Consider the following 19,801-nt stretch of genomic DNA (forward strand, 5'->3'; position numbering starts at 1 on the left):
TGTAACCTCAAAAGCACTTGAATAGCCATGAAATTCATGTGCAGTACGTGTATTTGCACAATATACCCAAAAAATAACATAGCATGACTTACATCTGAAAATGTGCATTCCTATTCCAATATATGCATATATGACACTGATCTGGCACAGTGAATGCATCACGACTGTTTTAACAAATACTTTCATTAGAAAAAAAAAAAAAAAAAAATCCCAAAACTGTCAAGTCAATGTAAATGAGCTACACGTGTTTAGACTTGCCCATGATTAATCTAGTCCATTTTAGGGGTCATATTAGCACCACTCATCGCCTTGTACAGACAGTAGCTCTCTTTTGGGAGTCTATTAAATTCCCACAACATGCAGTGGTATCACCATAATTTATATGAAAGTCATGTTAAAGCTACATTCCAGGGACAAGTAAGACCAAAAATGTGACACAAAACATATTCTTGAATTTTCCTGTATGGTCCCACAAATCTTCACAACAATTTAAGAAAAATTTTGGTACAATGTTTCAAACATGTAGCATTATCTGTGCGTGCACGTGTGTGTGTGTACAAGTATATATATATATATGTAAACTGACTTTGGTCATGGTCATGATTACTGTGCATATATATATATATTTTTTTTTTTTTGAAACAAGGAAGGAAAAACTGACCAGAAACAATTGTAATAATAAATAGCGAAAACTTTGAGCAAAGAAAATGGGTTTTCATCGGCGATCCCTCACATTTATTCCAAAGTTGATTTACATCATTTGGGTTTATGTCAGGTTAATGTGTGTGTGTGTGCCACACATACGCACACTATAGCTTCTGACCACACGAGCAAAGAGAGTTAAGGGTTTGGGACGAACACCGATCTAGGGCTTTCAATAGCTCAGTCGGTAGAGCACCGGTCTAGTAATTCGGAGGTCTCGGGTTCGAATCCCGATGAAAACCCATTTTCTTTGCTCAAAGTTTTCGCTATTTATTATTACAATTGTTTCTGGTCAGTTTTTCCTTCCTTGTTTCAAAATATATTGCAAAAAGCTGCATCGCTTCGGCGATCCTTCACATTAATTCCAAAGTTGATTTACATCATTTGGGTTTATGTCAGGTTAATGTGTGTGTGTGTGTGGCACACATACACACACTATAGCTTCTGACCACACGAGCAAAGAGAGTTAAGGGTTTGGGACGAACACCGATCTAGGGCTTTCAATAGCTCAGTCGGTAGAGCACCGGTCTAGTAATCCGGAGGTCTCGGGTTCGAATCCCAATGAAAACCCATTTTCTTTGCTCAAAGTTTTTGCTATATATATATATATACAATGTATATATATATACAGTTCGACCTCGATTATCCGGCCTCCTTTTATCCGGAAATCTCTATTATCCGGACGCGTTCACGCAGTGAAGGACTTTTTTTTTTTCATCCAAAAATTGAGAAAAAAACAGTGACTTTCATGGATCTATTTCACTAATTTCATAAGATGTGCATGATAGGTTTCTCAATATCTAATGAGGTAAAACATGTATGATTTTCACATAAAGATATACTTTATTTTTGTGAAGAAGGGACTATAATTTTGCGCAGGCTAGCATAGATTACCCCACCGTTGCGGGGTACGTTACCTGCCTAGCTGCCAGGGCACTGGGACAGCAGCTTGGACGGCTGCTATATACATTAACATTGTGTCTCCCATATCCGGCCAATTCGCTTATCCGGATGAGCGCCGGTCTGGACACGGCCGGATAATCAAGGTCGAACTGTATATATATATATATATATATATATATATATATATATGCACAGGACTGTATAAACTCTGTTATGATATGAAAGTACCAGTATCAATGTGCACTCTTTCACACACAGTGGTATCTTCAGTCCCCTCTGACACATATGACAATTGCAGGATAATAAAATGTTAACTGTTGATGTTGTTTAATGTTCTTTGAACTTTTTCCTCTTTACTCAATAATGAAGGCCTTCAAAATAAACTGATAGGCAAGTTCAGCCACAAGTCTTGAAAGTGAATCAGTTAATTGATGGCCCTAAACGTCATGATCACCTGCATTGAAGCCCATTCCAAAGTCCCCAATCTATTAACACACAATCAAGTCATTTCAATCACATGCAGTCAAACCTGCCTTAGCAGCCGCCTGTCTATAGAGGTCATATGCCCTATGTGGCCACAAAAAAAAAAAGAATACCCCTGAGGGAAAAGCCATGTGAAAGACTCTATAGTGTAAAGTGGCCACTTGTTTTTAACATCTACTCTTTTTTTTTAGTCTCCCTTTGGTGGCCACTATATAGACAGGCTTGACTTGCTTGACTTTATAAGCTCTCTCCTGGTCAACAATTGCTTGTTATAAAATATGTCTATCACTGTTGCTAGTATTCCAGAAAAGAACAAGATAAATTTGAGGAACTGCCCTACCACTTCAGTGTGACTTTGGCTTCAGAGAAGTCAGTATCAGGTAACAGTTGTAACCATGCAACACATAACCAAGAACATGAGACACATACAAACAAATACCGGTTTACGTTTGCATATCATGTAATATGTACATTCAAAGGTAAAACATAGTTTCCATATGCCTGCAGAAACTGTCAAGTTTTTGCTCTAAAATGGACACACATGTATAAGGAATGTGTGAAATAAAATGCTGTGATAACACAATTTCAGTTGGGCAATGCCAAAAATGCAAAATAATGGCCAAAAAGGTACACTGAAAGTATTGCAATCTCAGAGTATAAGCGATCATGGCTGCTACGTAACATTCTACAAGAATCGATTTCAAATCGGGCCACAGAAGTATCCATCAATCTTTCTCATGAGAGTGAATCACATTCCACTTGTTGGGAAATACTACAGTGGACTCACGTTATAACGAAGTCCTCGGGTCCGGCAGTTTTCTTTCACAATATATAAATTTAACTTAAATAAATGAACAAATAAAGAATTAAAAAACATGAATTTTTACTTCGTTGTAACCGGAATTTTGTTATAACCATGTACCTTATAACGGGAGTGCACTGTACTGCAAAGGCATGATTGATCATCATTATTATTATCATCATGCAATAGGATAAAAAGTTGTGGACATGACAGAAATTATTTTACACTTTTGATCTCAAAATACTCCAAAGCAACTCATTATCCTGGCAAATCCTGTCAGCCAAACAAGGTTCTTGATAGACCCTTTTGATATATTGCAAGCAAATTTGAAATGGTAGAAGATGAATTTTGAGCCCTTTTGTGAACTATGTTTTATCGTTTTATCGACTAGCAAGCTAGTTTACATACATCAGGACCATTAGGGTAACATAAGACATTAGACGATATTCATCAATGTTGCAGGAGGCTTGAAGAACTAAAAAGAGATATCAATCCCCTTGCTGGAAACACTATTGAAATAACTTGACAAGAAATGCAAGTCTCGATCTCAACAGTTAAAGATAGCAATAATCTCATCAGAGGCAATGCCTCAAACAAAGTGTGAGCTATGAAGCCCAAAGGTGAGGTCACACGCACGCTGGTCACAACCTGAACGTGGATTATTAAATGTTCCTGACCAAGGATACAGGCTAACTCATAGCAGTACACATTAGGAACATGTGAGATCACTTGCTTTGTAGATGATGGTTTGGGTACAGCATCAGCTTGGGTTCATCTGATGTACCCTAACTTGTTCATCAGACTGAATAGCATTCCTACTGGCTGACTTTCTAAGGTCACTTGAGAAGAACATTCTTGCTTTGATATATGGCTGGCTGACAAACTGGTATATAAAAAATTAATTCATAATCATCACAATATATTGCAAATGACATTGTCATTGAATGTAAGATACAACAAAGCCAAAGACTTCTTCATTTGTTTCAGCTGTGTTTAACAAAAGACAATGAAGGAGAAACAGGTGACCCATCTAAACTAATGCAAAAAAATAATTTAGTTCTGATTTGTATGCAGAGCTTTAAAAAGGTTTTCAGACACTCCCATCAATGGGCATAGAATTTCATTTCTCACTATGAATTATACTCCATGTTACAAAACGAAGGGGACAATATAGGTTCTCTCTGAATACATAATTATATTTGTAGCTTCATCCATAATAGTAAATCTCATTTTAACAGACTTCATGAGAATGCAAGTTCGCTTCAGGTCTGTTCCCATTAATTTCATGAAGGATGTCATATATACTCATTCTGCAAGTTGCTAGTTGGCTTTTCATGTTACAGCTACAGTCTCTGTTGTTCCATGGATAGCAACAGTGTGCCTGAATACAGAAGTCTAGCTCAGGCATACATGCATGACGTTGACAAGCATGTTCAACAGAGGCTCCTTCTATCAGACCGGCAAGGACTTAGACACAGCCTTCCCTGCTACTGATGTGAACACTTTTGTGAAGAACTTGAGTCCAGTCTGTCCTCCTGGGATGTAGCTCATGACATACCTAGGCAAAAGTTACAAAATTAAGTATATTAGAGTGATATACTAACAAAAAGTGAACCAAATGAAACTAAGAAACTCAATCATTTAGTCTGTCATTGATGATAGAATCAGGTCAGAGCTAACAGTCGTCTTGAAGAGTTTTAAATGACTTTGCAAAATTCAATTGCCAGGCTTTATGTAACAATCAGTTATGAAAATAATTATGTTGATGGTACATTTAACCACCAATACCATTATAAATAAGTTAAACTATTTTTTAAAATCTACTTATTCAAAGAGGTCCCAGAATCTCAAAAGCATACCCTGGTATTAGCATAATGAATAAATGAAACTGATACAAATTCTACATCTGGCTTCAGTATGAGGCTATCAATTGTTTCATGATTGTGAGGAGAATATGGAAGTCATTTCCTAATAATGTTACTCTTAAGGCAAGTTGAAAAAGCGAAGTCTCATATAATATAATACTGCTATCAATTTATAAATATACAGTTGATTCTTCTTTTTTTGTTGTCATTGAAAATAGCAGTAAATTCTTATTTATTGTCAGCATGGAATTGTTCTTGCATATAATGAGAACTACTCCTATCTCTGGCTGTTGAGTCCCTGTTTTATTCTTATTTTAATGTTTTAAACTCACAAGATGTATTTCACACACACCATTTAATATCGCATGCCCAGTTGTACTTAGAATTCATATTTATACACATACAAATACATATTCTACTAAGCTCTACTCTGGAAATATATATCAAACTCAATGTTCAAGTTGAAATCCTTTTGTTTCAACTTACCAAACTAAGGCACACATTTGCAGAATTGCACAAACGATTGTCATCAAGGTGACATGTTTCTGTGAAAGAGAGAACAGTATTGACATTACAAACTTGACTCTTGGGTGGCTTGATGCAGTAAATGCTACAATTCACAGATAGAAAGTGTGCACAGAGTGAGTAAAAGGGAGTAGTATGAAAATAAAAAGAGAAAACATTTGGGCCAGCTCATTTGATCTGTTCAAGGAGTGATGCATAATTTCTGATCTTTTTCTGCAGTATCATTGATTGTAATTAAAAAAAAAAAAAGAAAGAAAGAGCTTACAGGGTACAGTATTACATGATAATTTGTTTTTTAATGTTGTTCTCCTTGGAATGATTACACTAAAAAACAACAAATAATTCAACAAGATGGAGAATTTCTAGTCAGTACCCTAGAGTAACAAATACCACATCAGCAGGTCCCTGTTTTATGAAGAGTTATAATTGATTATATGTGACCCGCTCCAACAAAAGGATCCTAAAGTCGCTGACGGCTGAGCCAATAAAATCGAGTCTGAAGTCACTTCATCAAAATCAGTCAAAACAATCGGATTTCTGTTTTTGGCATAATTTTGTAGTGTAATGCTTTGTCTATCATCTGCCGAAATTTCGAAGCTAAATAATCAAAGGAAAGGCGAGAAATCAGCATTTTTCTGGGCCATGATTTTCCGACTTTCAACGTAACAGAAACATGTCTGAAGATTTGAATTTAGCGCTGCAGCTAGACTCCGCCCCTAGCAACGAGGGAGTGATCTTATTGGTCAGTGCGTGGCATCCTGGTTACCAATTGGTCGTGCGTAGACCGCTGGCGCCAAGCTTGAATGAACATCACGGAGGTCGCTAGGAGCATACCTTCTATTGTCAAGCAGTGAAAACTGCCTCGCCTCCCCTTGATCATGAAAGCGACGGAAGAAAAACTTTGAAGCCGTTTTTCTCGAAACTCTGATTTCCTCAACCACTTTACATGTGCTAATACAGTGAAACCCCATTATAACGAGTTCGGTTATAACGAGGAACCGCTTATAACGAGGTGATCGCGTCTGTCCCGTTTTCCTTTGCATGTAAACCTATGGCAGAACGAATCGGTTATAACGAGTTCGGTTATAACCAGATTCCGGTTATAACGAGGACAATTTCGGTGCATCATGATAAAGAAAAACAAGCTATTTGATCGGATATAACGAGGTTCCATATCTTGACTAAATTGCCGCTTTCAAACACAAGACAAACGAAACATTGAAAACCAAATTCACGCTATCCATGTCTTTTTCCCATTTTGCAGGGAACCGTTCCTTCCATGTTTTCTTCTAAACCACGCGATAAGACACAGGAATGCCTTCTGATGTTCCTACTGAATTACTGAACATAATCATTCGATTTTCTTTTTCTCGCGATACGCGTGCGTGATATTAGGTCAGACCACAGCGCAACGAAAAAAAAAAAAAAAGATAATGCATTCAAAAACTTTTCATGTAGCGACACTTGTGGCCAAAAATGGACAATTGGAATGCGTGTGCACCTCAATATATCTTTTCCATTATTAGTTCCGACTTCCAGTTCTTTTGCTGGTTAGCAAATATGGGTGTGGATGATTAAAGCCGAAATAATTAATGAAATCATCGCGATCTCGCCGGGTGACAGTAGCGTAAAAATAGTTGAATAACGCATGTTAACCTACTTAATTGGTGTTCAGAAAAAGAAACAAATGCATTTAACAGTTCAAGAACGGATGTACAAAACACAAAGAGATTTTCGGAAGAAAATAAAGAACGCATTTTTAATCCCTTCGGACGCAACGATCATACATTGTATAAGATTACAGCCGAAATGATTCATGAAATCATCAAATTCCTGCTGGGCACCAACAGCGTAAAATACCTCGCAAGTTATCGGTAAACAACGCATGTATGTTACTCTGAAATCATCGCGATCTCGCCAGGTGACATAGCGTAAAAATAGTTGAATAACGCATGTTAACCTAAATCAGAAAAAGAAACAAATGCATTTATTAGTTTGAATAGATCTGGATTTGTTCATTATCACAATTTTAACACTGCATTTCACAATGAAGATTTTTCTTTCTTTCAGAATGGTCTACCAGGTACGGATTTGCGTAAAAAGGATCACAACCTTCCAAATTCAATCCTGTCGCATATTTTTCAAGAACGGACGTACAAAACGCGAAGAGATTTTCGGAAGAAAATAAAGAACATATTTTTAATCCCTTCGGACGCAACGATCATACTTTGTATAAGAGTACAGCCGAAATGATTCATGAAATCATCGCATTCCCGCTGGGCACCAACAGGGTAAAGATACTCGCAAGTTACGGTAAACAATGCATGTATGTTGCTCTATTTGCGTTGGTGTTTACAAAAACTTAACAAACGCATCTTATACAAACTGATATTGTTCATTATCATTTTACACTGTATTTAACAAACGAAAAAAAATATTCTTTCAAAATGGTTCAATACAGGAGGAGGAGATCGGTGTAGAAAGAATCACGAAAATAATAAAGGCCTATACTTCTCAAGAACATATTGTGCAAGTATTATGCGAAGAGATTTTCGGAAGAAAAATAAAATAAAGAATTAACTCATTTCAACCCCTACTTTTTCGTCTAATTCACAAATAATTTCCCTTTATTCTCTCAATGATAATGATCCATAATTGTGTAATAACAACGCAAATGATGTTCTAAAGTTTCATTGATGGGTATATGACGTCGTGTATATGTTTTTCTTTGTTTTTTATGAGTACGGTTATAACGAGGTACCGGTTATAACGAGGTAATATCGCCGGTCCCACGGACCTCATTATAACGGGGTTTCACTGTAAAATCATCTACATCTTCGCAACCGAGTACTTTTATGAGGTGTGTTATATATGAAATTAAAGTAGAAGAGTAAGGGAATTATGTCATGTCATTTTCAGAAATATGTACTCCCCCGACTTTCGGATCCTTTTGTTGCAGCGGGTCACATATTGTTGATTTCTATCATAAGTTTATGGCAGCCTGTGTGTTAAAGGGAATTTATAATCAGTTATATCTTTTGATAAAATGGGGCCCAGAAAGTGAAAAGAGCCTTACACACTTCAACCCATGTCCAAAGAGTACCAAAGTGTGATGACATAGCCATTCATCCCCATGGAAACTGGTTATAAACAACTTCACCTGGCCCAGTTTGTGCACACTATTATCGCTATCCATGCTTGCACCTGGTTCCAACCAAGCTATAACAAAAGACTATGACATCATCACTTTGCTACTATATAAAGCAGGCAACAAACAAATGTGAAATGAACAAGCTGCCAAAAGCAGGCATGAAGATATGCAGACTTGGAATCTACACGCAGCTAAAAGCACATAAAGGTGTGATTTCATGGAGCACGCGAACGATTTGCGAAGGACGCGAATGACAAAATCCAACATTCGGAAAAGTTTTTCTCTGAACGTGTTCCGACAATGAAGCCGAAAACCATTCTTGCGCAATTTGTGTGAAGTTCTCGCGACGTACGTGCGAATGTCGTGTGTATCATTGCTAAAGTACAGCATGTTACGTACACGAAGAACAGGCGACGGAAATGCGAACGCAAATTTTTCAATAATCATGGGAGAAAATGAGAGGTGGGAGCTGTCTTGAGTTGAATTTTTTTTTTCTTTCCTGTATTTCTCCTTTCTTTTCTCTCACTTCTGTGTTGTGTACGTGCTAGAGTTTTTTTCTTAGGAAATATATCTCCACTAAAAAAGCATTTGATTTTTTTTGCAGTTTCTCCAACACATAATCTCCAGTTTCAAATGTAATTTTGGCATACTCTAGATTCATTCTAAGTGTATTCTGCGATTTTTTGTACATCAAACATTTCTTTCTCTTTGCTAGTCTTTAATTTCTTTTTTTACTATATAGTTGTTAATTGTTTGATGTTTGGATGTATGCTATGATTTTGATCTGTAGAAACGTAGGTCATACATCCCCAAAACATGCACTAAACGTTCGTGAGAATGTCTCAAAAGATATGCGAACAGTTTGCGGTTACGTCATAAAATGATCGGAAAAACTTTGCAGATTTCGCGAAACATACGCGAAATATTCTCCAAAGTTTCAGGGTCTGTTTGGGGTTTCACGAACATTTTGCGAACATGGCGCGTGTCTTGCAAAGGTCTTGCGCATATGACGAGGCTTTAAAGACACTTTTGAGAACAAATCAAGAGCAAATTTCAAAATTTTTTGAAATTCTCACCGAAGTAAAACGACATTCGCGAACAATTGACGATGCTTCCGAACCCTCACGTTTGTTTGGCGATCTTTTGCAGACTAAAATACGAAAAGTTTAACATCAAGAACACTTCACATTGTTTGCCCTTCCATTCACAGTGGTGGCCAAACTTATCAAAGCTGAAGTTCTCAAAGTTTTGGTCAATGGTGCATATGTGTAACAAAGAAGAAAGCGTGTTTCATCTGAAAGCTAATGATTGTTATGTGAACAATGCACCAATGTCCTTCTCAATGAGCACTCGCTTCAAAGGCACTACTTGCAAACAGGTGGTGGACTGGTCATGGGACAAACTTTGTAAAGTTTCAGCTACAACAAGGAAAAGTAGAAATTACGCGGTGCGTAAAATTTGTCCCCGCCGGAAGTAGCATTTAGTAGCAAAATGTACAATATTGGTAAAAATTCAAGGTCAAAGGTCAAAGAAGTCAAAGGTCAAAATTCTGTGTAGAAGTTTTGAAGCCCTCACCTAGTGCCATCACAAAAAGCAAATGGAATCAAAATCAGGTTAGAAATGGCGAAGGAGTAGCATCTTGTAGCCAATGTACAATATAGGTCAAAAATCAAGGTCAAAGGTCAAAGAAGTCAAAGGTCAAAATTCTGTGTAGAAGTTTTGAAGCCCTCACCTAGTGCCATCACATAAAGAAAACGGAATCGAAATCGGGTTAGAAATGGCAAAGGAGTAGCATTTTGTAGCCAATGTACAATATAGGTCAAAAATCAAGGTCAAAGGTCAAAGAAGTCAAGGGTCAAAATTCTGTGTAGAAGTTTTGAAGCCCTCACCTAGTGCCATCACTAAAGAAAACGGAATCGAAATCGGGTTAGAAATGGCAAAGGAGTAGCATTTTGTAGCAAAATGTACAATATAGGTCAAAAATCAAGGTCAAAGGTTAAAGAAGTCATGGGTCAAAAGTCTGTGTAAAAGTTTTGAAGCCCTCACCTAGTGCCATCACATAAAGCAAATGGAAGTGAAATTGGGTTAGAAATGGCAAAGGAGTAGCATTTTGTAGCAAAATGTACAATGCAGGTCAAAAATCAAGGTCAAAGGTCAAAGAAGTCAAAGGTCAAAATTCTGTGTAGAAGTTTTGAAGCCCTCACCTAGTGCCATCACATAAAGCAAACGGAATCGAAATCAGGTTAGAAATGGCGAAGGAGTAGCATTTTGTAGCCAATGTACAATATAGGTCAAAAATCAAGGTCAAAGGTCAAAGAAGTCAAAGGTCAAAATTCTGTGTAGAAGTTTTGAAGCCCTCACCTAGTGCCATCACATAAAGCAAAAGGAATCGAAATCGGGTTAGAAATGGCGAAGGAGTAGCATTTTGAAACAAAATGTACAATATAGGTCAAAGGTCAAGGTCAAAGGTCACAACTGAAATTCTGTGTAGAAGTTTCAAAGCTCCCATATGGTGCTATCATATAAAGTAAGCAGAATCAAAATTGGCTCATAAATGACAGAGAAGTAGCAAATTGAACATTTTGATCACACACGGACGCACAGACGGACGGACGGACAGACGGACGGACACACACAAGTACGGAGCCCGTTTCATAGTCCCCTGCTCGAACTCGTTCGGCGGGGACAAAAATTCAGACTGCACAAACTTCAAGAAGATTTGTGGAGGTTTGGGAAATTTTCCTAGTTTTAGTAGGAAATTTTGCGAGATGTTTTTGAGAAGTTTAAAGTCACATCGGCAAAAATATGAGAACTTAACTCACTGAGGACGAGTCTCGAGTATTCTTAGGCAGGGGTCTATGGGAAATGCGTGTTGTAGCAAAATTAGTCCGTCCTCAACGGGTTGAACTTCAAAAGTTTTGCCAGTGTGACCACGGCTATATAGTCCCACTGAGCTCCGATGTTATGCCATTCACTGTCCCCCTAATGCCCTGTCTGTTAAGTTCTGGGGTTAGCAAAGATTATGCACAGCTGGGCTTAGTGGCGAGTGATGGAGGGAGACAGAGAGAGATGAAGAGGGCGACAAGTCAAACAATGTATGCAGTCTATCGCTTGAATTTGTATTTCTCAGCTAGAGATCTATCACAGATATGACTTTGCATCACTGGAAATACAATACGCATTTAGATCTGTGGTTGTTCTTTTTTTTAAGATAACAACTTTGAGATGTGACGAATATTTCGTGGGGTTTTTATTTTCACAAATTTCATGAGTCACATGCTATTCGCGAAATTAAAGACACGCGAAAAATTTGACTCTGATCTCGATATGAATGTGACGTACATGTACTAGTATACAGTTCTCCGTTAAGTTCAGTACTCCACGATCGCGAATTTAAACACTTGTAAAATCGTTGGGAAGTCCCGAGTCACGAAAATTTAGACTCGCTAAATATGTGGTGTATACAGTACATTGCAAAATACAACTACAGAATGAACAGATGGACTACATGAAAATATATTGGACATGTGACGACATGTAGCACAGAAAATGAGATATGAAGATGATAAAACATGCAAAAATGATGCACAGAAAGACTAGTGCAGTAGATATTATCCACTTAGCTTCATACTCACTATCATTGAGAAGTACAAAGTGGCAAACATGGTGCCAAAGTAGGTAGCCGTAAACGGCATTCGGTCTTTTGAACAGAGGTGTCGTAGGTGATTCATAGGACCCCATAGAAGAGAGAAACTGTTATGGAGAGAGTGGTATGTATCTGTTACAAAAATGTGCTGAATTCACTTCCACAAAGCAATGACAATGAGAGAAAAAAATTGCCATGAAGAAAATGCATATCTGACTGGACATAAGCACCACTTCACATGAGACCATTGAATACCAGTGTTTTCTGTATTACAAGAACACATTGTACCAGGTACATTGTATACTGATTCAGACTTTGCTGACCAAGAAAATCTGTGTATCCAAATTAAAGGAACAGCTTACCTTTGGGAGAAGTGGTTTTAAAAATGTTCAAGATATCACATTTGATGCATATGCGTAGGTTTGTCGTCCTACAAAACATCCTACCATATAAAATTTTCGTAATAAAGCCTAAAATATAGGGAGATATCAGTATTTTTCTCAATAAACCGTAACTGTATATGGTTTAGTCTGGAAACATTTTGATTATAACTATTGTTCATATTTTGTATATTTAACAATACTTAACATCAATTTCACTGATTCAATTTTTTTACAGTGGTTGTTTCTCTCCCTAACTCATATTTTAAAACTATTTTAAAGCACTTATGCTGGGTTTTTGTTTCATCTGCAAATGGTAAATTATGCCTTTAAAAGAAAAACAGAAGTGCAAGCACCAATGCCGACTCCATTGGGCACCTAGCTCTAGTAATGAAATCTTCTCTTTAAAATGGACTCACAATACCAGTACATTGCTGTACATTGCTGATTCTGCACTCAGGAATTTCTACAATTGTAGTTCTGCTTTGCTGATACTTTTGTCAAATGACAGCAGCAAAAATGTTACTTGTCATTTCTATCAGTGTCAATAAACCATTAGTTTTTATTGTGGAAGTACTGCTGTTCTAAGAGTATTTACATAAATATTTGTATTACTGATATGATTCAAACCTAGGATTCAGATAACTTGAGCTACCTGAATGGCATATACAGTCACCTAGAGATGATGTTAATGACTGAAAAATTAAGAATTAATTTTTTCTCTTTGAAAGGTAGAAGGGTTATATTTTCTGGGCAAAACAATTTGGAGTGGTCACACGAAGATGTTAGTCAGCTGGCTAAAGGATCATGCCAGATCACAGCTGTTTCAAAATTATGCAAGACTGCAAAACACACTTCAAATGAGGTGAATCCCTTTGCAGCAGAGAACATTTATTCACTTCAATTTTGACTTTTGTGTGAGTTGACTTAAAACTATCTTCTGCACATAAAGTGAAATCTTCTTTTATCATGACATGACTAATGCAAATTGAAATCTTCTTTTATCATGATATGACTAATGCAAAGTTGATTAAGTTGATATAGGCAAGGTGAACTGCACGAGTATCGTATATCATCATTGCAAATTCCCCTTTGTCATTAATGTAAAAGTGAAAATCTGTGCACATTTTGCGTGACCAGAAACTGGCACCAATATAAAAGCACCGATACATTTTTACTTGCTTTGTACTACTATGTAATGTCTTGATTCCGCAGAATTAAAAACATGTGAAATTCATCTTACCTGGCAGAGCATAAAAAATTACTCGTACAAAAATATCCACTTTTACAGCATTTTCATATTACCTGCAAACTGAGAAAAGGCTACCCAGCGTATAGAGTAGAGCAAACTTCCTTGGCTTGAGGACAATCATAGGTGCAAATGTCCATGCCAAAGCAAAACAGAAAATACCAGCAAGAAGGCAACCGACGAATCCCATGATTCTTTGCTGTCGACTCTGCGGGATACATAAATGGAAATGAAAATAAAAATGAAATACAGCTATTACACATTTAAAAAATAATGAAAGGGGATTTCTGATTGTTGTTGAAAAGGAGTGATGAGCAATACTATTGCTCCTTCAACTTGTGTTACTCTGTATAGACGTATTTTGTTTTAAAACACTGTAAAAGTATGTCAGTCATAACTGGGGGCCTTACAAAAGAAGAAAAAAAGATGATTCAACAGATAATGCTTTGTTATGTCACTGCATGAAATTAGCTACTGTTATTAGCTATTGTTAGATTTTCAAAGCTTAAGCCCTCCTTCCCAACCTCCCCTCCCCCCCAAACTGTATAATCTTGGTGGTGCCATTGTATGTGGTCATTGCAACACTGTAACATAGCCTGAATCACAAAGTACATGTACACACAAACAGCTTTGGACGATTCCTTCCTTACAGTTGTTAAGACTGAAATTGGATGAACAGAAAACTTAAAATCTATGTCAATATCTGACCTACAATAATATTTATGGAATTACAAAATTATGTTTTTTTGAGTTCATCTTGAATTTTATGATTGAATGTGCATCTTAGCTCAGGTGTCATGATGACATCAACCCACAACCTGATTTGTACATCTCATAACAAAAAACACAAAAAAACACACAACCCCCCCCCCCCCCCCCACAAAAGAACATGCTTTTGGTTTATGATTTAGAAACTAAAATCCCAAGATTCTGCACATCACATACACACACACACACACACACACACACACACACACACACATAAAAGTGATATGTAAGACAAGATCTTTTTTGTAAAAAAAAAAAAGAAAACAGAAAAAGTAGTGACAATTTGTAAGTAGGTCAATAGATGACTTTTGGGGGCATGACATTATCATCCAGTTTTCTGTCTAAACATTGTTGCTGCTATGATTACTGTTTTGCAAAAACATGATACACTGTCAATTCCATTACTTTCTCAGTATTACCCCTTTCCATAAGAAGTCATATTTAGTGATGTCCACTCTACTGCCACTGGTAAAAAAAAAAAAATTTCACCTTACCAGTGAAGGGCACAATGGATCCTTTTCAGCTTGACTGAACCATCCATTGGTCTCCCCATTATTTCCTTCCTTTGGTGCTCCTGTTAGCAAATTTCCACTTGCTTCATCACTGTGTCCATTGCTCTCCTTTGTACCAGAAAACCATGCAGTCACTGAGTTCAGCGTATTCTGGGCTCCAGAGGAAAACGAGCTACTGGACTGGGAGCTGGACTTTGAGGACGTTGACAGGTATGACTGCAAGTCTGATTTCAGGTCTGTCATGGTTAGTTTTCCAAGTCTGGCTGCACAACAGAAAGGTGAAAAGGACTTCACTGTTAGAAGTCTACAGGTACTGGGTACAGTTCCAAGCGTGACAGAATTTGCATAGATATCATATTCAGCAAATGTACATGGATAGAGCACTAGTACACAATGTAATTTTGCAGAAAACACATAGTTCTTATATTCTACAGTGTGCCTATGCTCCTCCTCCTCCTCCTCTTTTTCTTCTTCTTCTGGTAATCTGCCTCCTTTAATCCTGCAGATTATGGCAGGTATCAGATTTTTTTTCCTTCTGTGTGCTGGGGGGGGGGGTGACCATTTCACTGGGATTTCACCCTGCTCTATACAAGAGAAGTGGATTCTTTTACATGCATATGGTATAATTCCCCCTAACCACATGACTAGTGGCTTTTAACTTGAAGTCTCATCTGAAAGACTTGGCAATGAGGATAGAGTTCCTTGCCAAAGGGTACCTGGGTACGACTGGGATTTAAACATCATTCATGCATAGAAGCACATGAGCTCATCCATGTGGTCTTGACCACTCACCTCCTCTCTAAACACAGTAAAGGAACATATGAAATATAAAACATCTGTATTTTGTGGAATTCAAAGTTTTTCATGGCAATAAGGTTGTCTTTTCATGGATTTGAAACTACCATAATGAACAATACTAATTACTATAATTTGAGAAGGCACTACATTACTGGATGTGCCTCATCTTGAATGGAGCATTTCATACAAATCAATGAAATGTTAACCCTGTGGTAAAGCCCAGAATCAGAACCTAATACAACGGTGTATTGCTCACCTTATAAGGTAAGCACGCCTACACTCATTTGAACGAATGAGACAAAGTCAATCTCATTTTCTCAATCAAGCAACTTACTATTAAAGTCTCTAAATTCTAATTTCTGAGTAACATCTAATGCAATGCAATAGAATTCTCAGCTCAAACCGTAAGAGCCAGAGCCAAATCTGAAAACAAACAAACAAATGTGAATCCAATTAGGAACTCAACCCACTTTCTATGTTCAAGGGGTAGATCTAGGTTATGTCATCACAATAATAAATTATATGTTTCTGCCTGATTGAGCAAGTGTGCACTAGTAAAATAGATATCTACACTGTGCCGTCCAACTGTGTCTTGTCTTGCCAAAGATGCCCACAATCAATAGGTTGATGGCACTAGGGACATAGATAAAGCTTGACCTGTCCTGATCTGCGTTGACCTACTGTACTGTACTGCTATTTACACTGTAATTTGTTTTCTTTTACCTTATGTTTAAAAAATGTTGGTTATTTGTTGACCCTTGACATACATGTAAACGTGTCAAGGGTTGAAGCTGCCACGACTTCCTCTGGAAGACTGATCCTCCAGTCATTTTTAATGATTTTGAAACACATGGTTTGTTGCAACTGATTGACAAATTGCCTGACATCTCCCCAAATGAGTGCCGAATTGATCAGTGATTTTAGCAGTAGCCATGTCAAAAGAAATCATCAGCATTGATGAACTACTCAAGCAGCATTTGAACCTAACACGTCCGTATCTCCGGACAGGTGTTTTTATATCCACTGTTAGGTATAGTACTACCACCGAGCTTCCACGCGACAGCCAGTGCTGGTTCTGATCCTTGACCTTATACTATAGCATGCAGATGGTATGGTACTGAGTAATTATTCAAATTGTCATGGCTAGGTCCTACTACTAAAATCACTCATCCATTCAGTGCTTATTGGCATTGATATAGGGCAATTTGTCAATCAGTTGCAATTTAGAAAAAAAGAACTTCATGAATTTGAAACTAGTGTACTGCCCACAGCAGTGCTTACAATTGTCACATTATTTACCTCTGCCGTTTTAATATACAATATACCCCCCGAGTCTGGCATTATTACCCAACATTTTCACTTCTAAACTCACCAAAGATCTCAGACATTTTTACCCGACATTTCCACCTCTGACATCTATACCTCCAACATTTTTACCACACATTTTTACCCGATATTTTTACCTCTAACATTTTTATCACAACACATACTGTATTTATGCCAGATATTTCGCGAGTCTTAATTTTCGCGAATCGGGAATTCCAATGATTTTGTGAGTGGTTAAATTCGTGATTGTGGTCCTGGACTGAAGCAGTGAAGGGAGAAATGTATATGCATACGTCACATTCACATCGGAATCAGAGTCAATATTTTTGCATGTCTTACATTTCACAAATAGCATCCGACTCATGAAATTCGTGAAAATAAAAACCTCGCCAAAATATTTGGCATATACAGTAACTGTGTGAAGGAGCACCTCGGGGTTATTAGTATTACTAAACCTGTCCCTTGATCATCTGGCTGACATTGCACTGTCACTGATGACAGATGTCAGCATCAGCAAAGTCAAGGATTCAGGAATAATCACAAACACTCCACTTCCACTCCAGTCAATTCCACAACACACTGTCTGAGCGGTAGTGTTAAATTTATGAGTATCTACCTATGATGACTAGACCTTAGACCTAGGTCTATATTTAAGATAAATTTTAAGCTGTATTGAAAAGCTGAGTAGGCCTAACGTTAGTGAGTAATAATGTAATTCTAAACATGACTATAAAATTCATCAATGAACTTCTGTGAACTCATAAAGTACGTAGGTACGATATCTGCAGCCTGCTTTTAAGTTGTGCAAGTGGAATCGACTGTAAACAACTGGAGCCTAAATCTAGCATAGCTCGTAACGTCAGTCGTAAAGTACATTTGATCGACTGTCAAAATGGTCAAGCCATAGTGTCGAGGGCACACAGAGTCAGTTCGGGAAACCCACTCACAAGGGGGGCCCCTCCTTATAAGTAACCCGTCCCCCTTATAAGTAACCCCGTCCCCCTTATAAGTAACCCCCGGGGCACCCCTTATAAGGAGTCTCCACGCTTTTTTGCAATGCAACGCGAAAATGAAAGGACTGCGGCAATTCGCTTGATTATGTCCATAAAGCTTCACAAGTTTCCTAGTTACTCACGAAATTAGAGCAAAATCGGTTTGAGGCATCATATCTAAAATCATGGATTTAAATGCGATGTCAAACGACCCATATGCGAGCGATTACTGGCGTGAGTGTCGCCAGGCGCGGCGGCGCGGCAATGCTCGAGTGCAGACGTGGCGACTGAGTACGTACTCAGTCGCCACGTCTGCACTCAAGCATTGCCGCGCCGCCGCGCCTGGCGACACTCACGCCAGTAATCGCTCGCATTTCAGCGTTCGCATGGGTCGTTTGACATCGCATTTAAATCCATGATTTTAGATATGATGCCTCAAACCGATTTTGCTCAAATTTCGTGAGTAACTAGGAAACTTGTGAAGCTTTATGGACATAATCAAGCGAATTGCCGCAGTCCTTTCATTTTCGCGTTGCATTGCAAAAAAGCGTGGAGACTCCTTATAAGGGGTGCCCCGGGGGTTACTTATAAGGGGGACGGGGTTACTTATAAGGGGGACGGGTTACTTATAAGGAGGGGCCCCCCTTGTGAGTGGGTTTCCCGAACTCAGCTCTAGGTCCAGTAGTAAGTTAAAGTACCGTACCCAGTATGCCGGCCGGCCGCCGGTACTGTCTTCACTGGCAGAACTGGTGTGGTGATCAATCTGAGCTTGATCACCAGCTCTGGCCTCTGCTATAAATTAGTATGCCGTAGGTAGACATAAATTATCTAGACAGTTCCTGGTTCCTTACCAACAACAATACATTACACGTAGCCAGCCGGAGAAGCTGGGATCGGGAGAGGAGGTCGGTGACGGAGACGTAAACACACGTTGCACCCACCCCGGCCGAAGTGAAGAGGCGGAGTATACTGTAAGGCCCTACAGGATATTGATTTGGATTGTAGCATGTCCAAAATGTGTATGTAGCGTGTGCATTCCCTGTGAGTACTAGTAGTCTACTTCCGTATTCCCTATTCTATATTCCCAGCAAAGAGTATAGAAGCGCACGCAGTGCGCCAAGAGGGAACACTCTCCCCATTTTGCGTAGTACGCAAAACGTACGAAGAACGGGTTCGATCGCCATTTTAGGATGCAAACCGCCGGGTGATCGATAGAGGGCGTATTTCTGCCTCCGTTTCATTTCTGGGGCATACAGGATAAAAGATGAATTCAGGACCATATTATGGCATATAGAAGTAGAATTCCTGCCTAATTATGAAATAAAATTGAAGAATAATGTTTTTAGCTTTCCAATCTATAATCCACCAATGTTCGCCGGCTAATTTATGACCGTATGTAAGCCTACTTGTGTCCTAAGCCAAGCATAGTGCTTAGTATCAAGGGCACTTTCTATCCCTCCCCCTCCCCCCCCCCCCCTCTCTCTCTCTCTCTCTCCCTCTGACCTCCCTTCTCTCTCTTTTTTTTCAGTTGGCAGTGAATTGGCTCAGTCGGTAGCGCGTCTGCCTCACGATCCTAAGGGCCCGGGTTCGAAAACGAGTCTAATGGACTGAGCAATGTTGTGTGTAAGCATACCGTCCCCTCTAGCAAGAGGCAAAACACTCTATCCCACGGATAGGACATAAAATCGAGGTCTCGTGT

At 38.5% G+C, this 19,801-nt stretch overlaps 1 protein-coding gene across 2 annotated transcripts; it reads right to left on the minus strand.

Moving 5' to 3' along the window:
• Positions 1 to 1,800: 1,800 nt before the first annotated feature.
• Positions 1,801 to 19,126, minus strand: LOC140238479 (uncharacterized). Of its 2 annotated transcripts, none has more exons than XM_072318383.1 (6): positions 18,806 to 19,126; positions 14,969 to 15,249; positions 13,763 to 13,914; positions 12,067 to 12,184; positions 5,242 to 5,300; positions 1,801 to 4,448 (listed from the first exon to the last, which is right to left on the minus strand). In XM_072318383.1, exons 2-6 carry the CDS (start codon positions 15,227 to 15,229, stop codon positions 4,343 to 4,345), a joined length of 696 nt encoding a protein of 231 aa, XP_072174484.1. In that variant the 5' UTR covers positions 15,230 to 15,249; positions 18,806 to 19,126; the 3' UTR covers positions 1,801 to 4,342. The 2 variants fall into 2 exon arrangements, with proteins under 2 accessions (XP_072174484.1, XP_072174483.1); XM_072318382.1 differs by having other exon boundaries at positions 18,954 to 19,125.
• Positions 19,127 to 19,801: the final 675 nt, after the last annotated feature.

The sequence above is a fragment of the Diadema setosum genome, chromosome 15 (genome assembly GCF_964275005.1).
Source record: "Diadema setosum chromosome 15, eeDiaSeto1, whole genome shotgun sequence".
Lineage (NCBI taxonomy): Eukaryota > Metazoa > Echinodermata > Echinoidea > Diadematoida > Diadematidae > Diadema > Diadema setosum.